The sequence below is a fragment of the Populus trichocarpa genome, chromosome 19 (assembly GCF_000002775.5).
Source record: "Populus trichocarpa isolate Nisqually-1 chromosome 19, P.trichocarpa_v4.1, whole genome shotgun sequence".
Taxonomy (NCBI): domain Eukaryota; kingdom Viridiplantae; phylum Streptophyta; class Magnoliopsida; order Malpighiales; family Salicaceae; genus Populus; species Populus trichocarpa.
The window spans coordinates 3,058,988-3,069,681 of record NC_037303.2 but is presented as its reverse complement, the minus strand read 5'-3'; the positions used below and the strand labels follow the sequence as shown (position 1 = coordinate 3,069,681).

Sequence of the window (10,694 nt, the reverse complement as noted above, 5' to 3'; positions counted from 1 at the left end):
ATGAAGTTTTTGATCAATTCCAGCTAAAAACCAAACAAAAAACTAAATTATAAAATGATATTATATTTAGTATAACAACTATTTATTACTAGTTAAAAAATAAACTTTTAAAAAAAATACCAAGATGATTATTAAAAATTCAACCACACCTTTTCCAAACTTGTTAGGACACGATAGATTTTTTTTAATTAATATAGATATATAGACCAATTTGTATATATATCTCAATTGATATTATAAATTTTAAAATTAATAATTATATAAATTTTCAATTACACTAAAGAAAACTTGAACTCGTGACAAGAGTAAATCCAAGATCCATAAGGATTGAAACGACAGATCTTGGTCACGGAGGAAATCACAGTCAGGGAACAAAAGACACCCTTCCATAGTAGAAAAACAAATTACATCCAACGGACGGAAACAAATCCACGTGTCCAAAAGTTGAAGAGGACGCCCTAGATACGAGGGTGGGTCCCTTTGCGAAACATGTAGTACAGACGTCCACGTGGAGGCGTGTGGGTGGGGACCACGTAGGACAAGACATGTCAACTCTTAAGTGAGCCGCGGATTACGGGATATTTGTGTACGGACATGTATCGGGTTTGATGCAATTAGGACAGCTTTTGAGGTGGCTGTGGGCCCCTTTATTACTATTGTTTTATCCGATTGGCCCCCTGGTTAGTTTATGTCCCCGATATTCACACAGGCAAAAAGTTTTTTTTTTTTTTTTTTAATAATTAATTTAGTTAAAAAAACCATAAATAAAGAATGCAGTTAATTCCCTGTGTTCAAACTCATAATACACTTTTATTAAAATAGTGTTTCGGTTTTTTTATAGTTTTTTTTTTATTCTTCAATAGTTTTTTTAGTTTTTTTTTAATTTAATCATTTAATATATTAGATTATTTAGAAATTAAATATTATATATTTTTTAATTTGTTTCATATAAAATTATTCTGGTGTCATGAACTTACTATTTTTCTCAATTTTAATATTTAATATTGAATCGATGGAATTGAGTTTCATCATTTTTTTTGAATTGTTTTATATGAAGTTGTCATGATCTCATGATCTAAATCGTAGGTTTGACATGTTAGTTCTGGTTGTTTTTTTTTTTTTTTAATTTTACCATTTAATATTGAGTTGGTTGGGAATTAGACTTCATAATTTGTTTATTAATGTGCTTTTTATGAGATTATCTTGATAACATAAATTAAATCACGAGTTTTACAGATTAATCAAAGTTAGACTTGTTATTTTTCTTGTCTATTTTTAATGAAATTTTCTTGTCCTTTTAATTTTTTTTAACATTAGTTAGATATTAAACTTCATAAATAATTTTGATTTATCTTTCATAAAATTATCTAATTCTCATAAATTAGATAGTAAATTAAATAAATTAACCTATTAGATTAATACAATATATCTTTTTTTTTTTTGTTGAATGGTCTCTAGTATTGCTTTTAAAAATTCTTTACATCCCTTCATCAGTCAAAGCCAAAAAGAAGAAAGCTTTCTATTCAATCCGTCCTTGCTCTCGTCCAAGGATTCTTGCCGGTACTTTCATGCCTCTAGCTAGCAACTATTCTAAAAGAGTATTTATTTTGACTTAAATAGCAACAATCATGGAGTAAAAGCAATAAAAAATCATACATTTAATATTGATTCATCATTGATATAAGGTATATGTGTTTGCTAACATGAAATTATAAATAAATTAAAACCTTACTATTCATTTATTAATTCTTGTACATGAACCTAAGATATATATTGTTTAAAAAGATAGAAGGAAGATATTTGTTTTTATAATAGTGGAGATTTTTGTTAAAAGATAATCAGATTACCAATAATTAATGGCAATCCAGTTGATAGGGGGAAAAGAGTTTCAAAGGAAGAGAAAAAAAGAGCAGATTAAAAGAAAGTGAAACAAGAGCAAAAACTAGGCATAAGCCATCCAATTGAAGGTAGATGTTTATGAGTTTGTTTACAAACTATTCATTTGTACCATGCTTTTTTGTTTTTTAATTTATTCTTTAATGAATTTGTTTATCTCGATTTTATGATTCAGATAGTAGATTTTGTGGGTTAAATTAGAATTTTTTGTCTCTTTTTAGTTGATTTTCCCTCGAATTTTATCATTTTATATTTGATTGATTTGAAATTAGACTTTATATATTTTTTTTAAATTGTTTTCTATAAGGTTATCTTAGTCTCATTACCCGAATTACGGATTTGGTAGGTTAACCAGGTAAACCATGGTGTATTTTTCATGTCTTTGATTTAATTGATTTGTTTTTCAATTTTATCTTTCAACATTAGATTTATTGAGGATTGAGTTTCATAATTTGTTTTGACTTACTTTCTATGAAGTTATCTTAGTCACATGAACCAGGCTATGAGTTTGACAGGTTAACCCGAATTGACTCAAGTTATTTGTTTTTTGGTCTTTTCTTTTATTTTTATTTTTATCATTCAACATTTGGTTAATTGAGAATTGAGTTTCATAATTTGTTTCGATTTTTTTCCTTGAGGTTATCCCGGTTTCTTGATCTGGGTCGCGGATTTGACAGGTTAACCCGGTTGACTAGGTCGATCCAATATGTTTCATTCTCAATATTTTTTAAAAAAGATATTTTGAAAATATTTTTAGTCAAACAATATTTTTTATGGTAGTCTTTGAACCCGTCAAGTTGACTGGGTTATATTAGATCAACTTCTACACAATTTAATTTTTTTTTCTACATGAAAACATGTGAGCTAGTCTTGGATATTTTTTAAGCTAAAAAATTAATTTGACCCGTAACGTATAGCCCGAACAATGATCTAGCTTTTATAACTAATCAATCATCAACGTATATCATTTTTCATATGTTTTAATTGATATTATTAAAAAAAAATTAACATGATTTTATTTGAAATACAATAGTGGATATTAATTTTGGAGTCTTGCATGACACTTGTGTGCAATTTTACCTTACAAAAATATTTGATATTAATTAAAGAAAACCTTTTTCTCTCTGCAATTTATGTATGATATATAGGTCAGCAAACTATCGGTATAATGGTACAAGTTGAGATTCCAAAGGATTGCGTGACCTTATAATACTATTAGTGTTTTTTATGCTTCTCTTTCTCTCTATATATAAAATATTATTGTGTGAAATGTAACGGCGATAGCCACAAACCAAAGAAGATTATACATTTTATATATGGATTAAATTAAATATTTATAGAATAAGTTATGAATACCAAATAAAATTGAACATAAAACCTTATAGACTAATTTTGATAAATGATGTATGGTCTAATAACTAAAATCAATCTAAATAAGGTAAGCTATATGATATTCATGTGGGACTTAAATCCATCACTCATCTCTGCCTTGATTTTTTTATTTTTGAATTAATCTTAAAGAATTAAACTTTAAAAAAACTATATCTTTATATATGAATTATAAAATCATAAAATTGAGTCTAAACTTCAAATTCTTGCTTAAAAACATAAAAATCTTTCATGAATAGGTAAACATTTATACATTATATTATAAAATAAAATTATAACTCCATAAAAAATAAAAGGTTAAAAATCCAAATGAACGTATGTTTCTTGTCCCAATGAAACGGGATTGGATCTTACTTGCTTTCTATTTGACTCGGATTAAACAAGATGAAAACATAATTTATAATTTAAATAACTCTAATCATGACATGGTGGTGAAATTGTCATCCTTACTTTTATTAAGATGATAATCAGCAATAAAGCTTTATTTAATGTCAACTCTTTAATTTTAAAATTATCTTTTATTTGATTGAAAGCTCAAATAATGAATCTTCTAATAAGCACTTGAAAATAAATTTAAAAATAGATGATTGACATCCATACAAATAAAAGTAGATAGGACAAACGAATACAAAATCAAAATCAAAACTAAAAGTATAATTATAAGTTATTTACCGTTACTAATTATAATTATGTTCAGTAATATTATAATGATTATTTTTCTAAGTATTTTTCACTTGAAAATACTGTAGTTTGATAAGTATATAATTTCTTCTTTCTTTCTTTTCCTTTTTTTATTTTATTGTAGCACTAAATGTCATTTTAACACTTGAAATGAATTCAAGTAAATTAATCGAGTATAATCTTTGTGCTTGGAAGTAGGGTAAATCTAGAATTTGGTAGCAAATCTGTGACTGCCTTGCCACTGCATTACGAGTGATTTTTTTTTTCTTTAAATGCTAGTTTGTGATCGTTTTTCAACTATGTGCCGTCACGAATCCAAATCTAAAATCTGGCAACCACCCTCTCTTCTCCATTTTGATCCCTCTCTTCCCAAAAATGTCTCTCTTTATAGCACCATTGCCGTCGGAGCCACCCATTCCATTGTCAACCTCTCATCCGTCGCCTTAAGAAGTCACAATCTACCCCTTCTTGTTTCTTCTAATAGCCACGACCCGCCCTCTATGTTGCTGGCAGCTTCTTTCTCTCCATCATGGATGCTCAAATAATTTTTAAAATCTATTTTATTCCTTCTTTTTTTTCTTTTTTCTTTTTTTGTATTTTGTTGTATGGCTAGATAAATTCTAATGTAAAATACATAATCAAATTATTGAATAATATATTTATTTCTATTCTAAATTTCTTCTGTTTCAACGTTCAAACTACTGGACATACTTCCTACAACCCCACCTCCTCGATATTCACCACTAGCATCTCACCATTTGATCGACCTCCTTCCAACTAGATCTATCCATGTATTTTACTTGTTATGTTTTAATTACACTATTTAATCAAATGCTTAACTTTTAATTATTTATTCATGTAGATCATTTCGTACTAGATTATTAATTAGTGTTTATGCAATCTCGTATTTTAAATTAATAAAAAAAAATTATAAATACTTTTAAAATATTTTAATAGTAATTTAGTTGGATAAACAATTTTTTGTAGCTAAATTCTTGCAAGGAAATAAAAATAATTTAGCTAAATTTGGGAGTAGCATGGCATAACAAGGACAAGTAAATACGTGCAGCTCATCGCAAAAATGTAACCTTCAACTTAATTTAATGAAGCTACAAGGACACGTTGTATAATTATGCGTGTGTTTTATAAGTGTTTATATTATGATAATTTTTGGGGTTTTAGTTTTTAAAAAATAAATTTTAAAAAATATTTTTATTTGTTGTTTTAAAAAAAATAAATAGATGCTAACCCGGTGGGCAGTTTAGTTTATACCTTTTCGTTTATAAACTCAAACAAATAGCTCAAACGCATATATTCCTCTAAATTAAAATTTCTATATACACTTCTCATAATTTTTGTAATTTGCAACCATCATTCTTGAACAATATGATGTTACGCAAGTAGTTATATTGATAATTCCACTCTTTTTCTTGGAAAATTTTATGATAATTAGTGATATTCTATAAGTTACTCGATAAGATCTGCTTTAAAAAAAGAAATTGATACAAATAAAAAGAGAGAATAAAAATCATAACCCACTAAAAATAATAATATCTCTAGCTAGTATTTATCTCTTCTACTTGTAACTATCTATTTATGTAAAGTAAATCTCATTTAGTATCAGAAATCTGAATTCTTCATTTTGGTATATAGATGATGATCTGTATAGAAATCACAAATATATTTCGGCTTGGTCCGCTTAAGTTCTGATTTCATTTGGTTTTTGAGTTGTTGCTCTATTAGTAGGGCTGTTTGTTTTCTTATTTCTCTTCTTGTAATTAGGCTGATGCCTAGGCTACAACCTATATAGCTAAAGCTCTGGTCTCTCTGTTTAGGTTTTCTCTTTTTATTTTATATATATTCTCGATTTCACCCAAAAAAAATCTCATTGAGTAAATAATAGGATGCTACTAATTACAACTTGATCACCATGAAATTTTTTCTCTCTCTTTCTCCCTTTTGTTTTCCACTTAGGGTTCTTCTTCAATAATCTCATTCCTCTTTCTTTTTTTTCTTTCTCTCTTCATCTTATAGAGTTCTACCAAAATCTCCATTTACTTTTAGGATTCTATTTTTTTTTATCTTGATATTATGTATCACTATAACACCTATTAAAGTCCTCTTTTACTTGTAGGTTTTTAATTTAAGATGCCCTACTTATTCCTCTTTTGATTAAAGGTTCTATTCATATCTATAATTGCATTCCAAAATTGATGCAAGACACAAAAATAACAAGTCCAAGTCTAAGAAAAAATATGGTTCAATCAACCATGATCTATCATCAATCATAAGCGACCATGATTGTCTAGTAGATGTTGTTTTGAATTTATTCCTAGATTGTTATACAATTTCTTTCTTAGTTAAATTATATAGTCTTAATTTAATTAGAAGAGAGAGTTTTGTTTTCTTTTTTTCTCTAAAGAGGTTGATAGGTTAGTTTTATATTCTTACATAAACAACTTCATGGGCTCTAAGATAAATTATTACAGAGATTTCTTCAGAACTTGAAGTTTGAGATTTCCTCTAAGTTTTGGGCTCTAAGAACTCTAATTCTATCTTTTCAGCTAAACATTGTGTAAGAAAAAACCGCTATAATGTATTATTTAGATTGATGATTTTTTCTTTTATGTTTCGGATTTCACTATGGAACTCTCACCTATTCAAAAGAAAAGAACAAAATTCAAAAATAGAAGAAAGTGTGAAGATCATCATATACATGGGACATAAATCATGCATTTGATTCCATGTTTATCCCACGATCATGGAGCACTACGCAAAGCTCATAGTTCATTACTCACAGAAGAAGTGCAGCTTACCAAAAGAGAAATAAAATTTACAACGAAAAAAGAAAGAGAACTCTTAAAACCTTCTTCACAGAATAAAGCAAAGAATGTGCAATTAAAGTTTGACTTTGATCCAGTTTTATCTGAGTTGAATCAACAAAGATGAGAGTCAAATTATCTGAGACTTCACCTCCTTTATTTTCTTCAAGATTATCACTAAACTAAAAAGGATATATGTTCCCCATTACTTGTTTTAGTCAGCCTCAAGTCCTAATTAAAGTGTATAAAGCTATTCTCGACCTTATATAACTTAAGTCTAAAGTATTTGCGCAATATTAATGACCAAATGGTCACCTCTATTCTAATTAATAAAATTAAGTACAAGATAATATAAGCATGTGCAAGTTTTAAACCCGAAAAGCTTTCATTTGAGAGTGTATTAGAGAGTAATATAAAATTATTCTTTATCTCATTTAATAGTTTAAACTTTTCGATCGAGGTGGTTCTTTGAAAGTATGGACTTAAGCTGAAGCAAGATACTAAGAAAATATCACTAATGTATTCAATATATAAACCCTTTCCACCCAAGAGATATATAGGTATGGTTAAGCAATTGAATGACTCAAGGAAAATACAGAAAGAACGGATCATCTTAAGTTCCATGGTGCCCTAGCTAAAGACTAAATAGCAATCCATCTCACCAAACATTTCTCATAAAAAGCTTACCTATCCTGGTATTAAAATAACTTGATAAAGCTTGTGAGCTTTAATGATATTATCATATAGTTTATGGAGCACTTATTCATGCAGCATGCTACAAAACATTTAACTACTCAAGAAGAAACATGATCTAGAGACGTACGTCGGCCACAAAACACTTGAATACAAAGTACAAACGACCTCCTCTTTAAATTATGAGAACATTGCCTCCCCCTGCATTCAATTTGCAAACTATATAATAAAGAAGCAATCTTGCAAAGCTGTATCCTAAATCCAAGTTCCAAGCTATGTCGGTCCAGGTGGATTATGAAATAGCCACTCGAAAATTTAAATTCTAACATTTCTTCATGTGGGAAGACATGTTCTAAAGTACTAGATTATTGTAGCATGTGTGTTTTTAGCTGGTGCCAGTGCTAGAAAAGATGAATCCAAGGCTTTGTCTTCTTGCCTAAATATAGATCTACTTAGATTTTCTTTAAAGGGCATGCCTAGCTCGCTAGCTAGCTCATCATTCTACTCTTCAGATGCTCCTCAACTGGCTAATACTCCTAGCAACATCTTTAAAATATTTTCTGTCCTGCACGAAGGACATAGCATTTCCTAGCGAAGTTGTTTACAAATATGACGATATCAATTGCTTCAAACAATATCATCTCCTACTTCAAGTTGGCAATAATCCCTCACCTTCAACACAAACTGATCGTACCATCAGAAATGATTAATATTTTAATTTTTTTTATTAATTAAGTTGTTTATTGGGAAAAATCTATGTATATATATGTATATATGATACCTGGGGTACGTATTTCCCCTTGTATATCTTCTATTTTTGGACAGGATGGAAGGAGAAAGACTCCTCATCACACCATGAGAGAGGGATGGAATTGTAAGGTGAAGAAAAGACTCAATTAAGAGTATTTATAATTAACAAGAACTCAGATTTGCTTGTTCAGGTACATATTAATTTCTTACCACAAGTATAGCTGCACTTGCTGCCATGATTTCTGCTGCTAGTCTAGTATCACTGATACGATTAATTATTACTACTACTGCAGCTGCTCCAGCTGGTTCTAGGTCATTACCATGCAGCTGTCCCTTAAAGAGCAAATCCACTGGTACCCACAAATCTCAACATATCATCTTAGAAAGAAATATAAGCAAAGTTCATTATATGACTAACCAGCTTTTCTTTATGCTGAAAGAAAAGTGCGGAAAAATATATATACCCCATATAGCTAAAAGCTGCTGGTGATAGCTTCAGCTTCTCCGTGGCCATTGACTCTTTAATTTTGACCACTAACCTGTGCTGGGATCAGCTGCTGCTGCTGCTGTTACCGCTGCTGCCGCTGCTACTTTTGCCTTGGGCCTTTTTCTCTTCTTATCATAGCTAACTCCCCTTGCTTTAGCTTGAAAATCCCTAACCTCCCTTAAGTAAATCCTCACCGATCTTGCACCAAATGGGTTCCCTTCTGGCCTCCCTCCATGTTCCTCGTAGGCAGCTCTGAGCCTTCCAATGAGAGCATCAAGGCTTCCCCATGCTTGTCGGAGGGGGCACGGGCATGGTGCGGGTGGGTTAGGGAGGCCAAAGAAAGGGCAAGTTTGGTTGTGGACTTTGGTTTTGCCGAATTGGTCTAGGTACCTTAAAAATTCAAGAACATGGGCTCCACTGCACATTGGGAGTGTTAAAGGAGGCCTGTGATTCCTAAGGTACTGGCAGAAAGTGTTCCAGTCCCTTCTCTTTTGGTTCTCATAGCGACTTGGAGTGGAAGGCGGGGATATGCTTGTGGCTAAAGTTGAGGTGGCTGTGGTGTTTGCAGTGGTGGTGTTAGTGGGGCTGGTGATTATAGGGCTTGCATATGTGGGGTTTGTTGATGGGGAAGCTAAATCCATGTAAATGAAGATCTAAGCTGGTATTTGGATTAGGGTTTTCTTGCTTTCTTTATCAGGATCTTGCAAGGAGATTTTGAAGATACTGTAGGCCGTCCTGCTTCTAGCTACCTGTTTTCCTTCCTTCCTTCCTTCCTTCTTTCTCTCTTTGTTTCTTGCTTGCGAGGAAAGGTGAGTGGAGCAAATAACCCTAGAGAAGAGAAGGAGACAGAGAGACAAACTGCTTCCCTTTTTCAGGTGAAAACTGGGAGATACTGTTCCCTCTTCAAGAGCAAAAAGGTGTGAAAGCTCCGGTTTATGCTCTTTGCAGCAATAAGATTAACGGGCCAGTATCTAACTACTCAAGATGTTGATGTGCTGAGAATTAAATGAAGCTCAAAGAGGAATCAGTGCAAGAACTTGCATGGTTTCTGTGAGGGAAGGAGAGGCGAGGCGTGGATGCATTTATGTTATGAACATTTTGAAGGTGTATAGTAAATTTGAAGGGAGAAGAAGGGAGATTTAACTTAATTGTGCTCCAAGAGAGTGATAAATACTGCAGCCAGCAAGTAAGGGTTGAAAGAGACTGCAGTTATTGGGCAGATGATTTCAGAAATATGCTTAAAGAGAAGATCAGATTATCAGATTTTATTTCCAGGAAAAGAGCAAGCAACGTTAACACTGTGGATAAAGTTAGAAAAAGAGGAAAGACAGATAGAGTCAAATAGTTCCATTTGGTTCAGATGAGACTGCCCACAGCTAAAAATTAAGTCAGTAGGTTAGAGAACAGATGATAAGAGAGTGTGTTTTATTTGCACTTGCTTTGCTAAAATGCGACAGGTTTGGGCCTTGGCAGTGAGTGGTTGATGGCGACCCAATAGAGTCGGTACACAAAAATATGCTGGCGTTACTTTCCAAATTATTAATCATATTATTCTAATATATTTTTAAATTAAAAACATTTTAAAAAAAATCATATAATATAATACCAAATAAAATCTTAGACAAGTTAATGTGAATTGTCTCATTTAAATGTGTGTTTGATATTATAATATAGATGAGTGCTTCTTTGAAATGTGTTTCACTTGAAATAAGATAAATACATTAAAAATATCAAAAAATACCAAAAAATTGCATCAATTTGATGTTTTTGAAAGATAAATGAACTTTTAAAATGCACCCAAACGTAACTCCAAATACAAAAACATATATCAATTTGATATTTTTAAAAGATGAATGTATTTTTAAAATGCATCCAAACGCAGCTCCAAACACAAAAACAAGTAGTCTCTAAATCATATCAAAATGATGAAGGTTTATTTATTTTTAAAAATAATATTGTTATAAAAAAAATAAAAA

At 30.8% G+C, this 10,694-nt stretch overlaps 1 protein-coding gene across 1 annotated transcript; it reads right to left on the bottom strand.

Moving 5' to 3' along the window:
* Positions 1 to 8,361: 8,361 nt before the first annotated feature.
* LOC7487181 (protein LIGHT-DEPENDENT SHORT HYPOCOTYLS 1) lies at positions 8,362 to 10,133 on the bottom strand. The gene has a single exon (XM_002325299.4). The coding sequence runs from the start codon at positions 9,357 to 9,359 to the stop codon at positions 8,766 to 8,768; it is 594 nt and encodes a 197-aa protein (XP_002325335.2). The 5' UTR covers positions 9,360 to 10,133; the 3' UTR covers positions 8,362 to 8,765.
* Between the last annotated feature and the right edge of the window lie 561 nt (positions 10,134 to 10,694).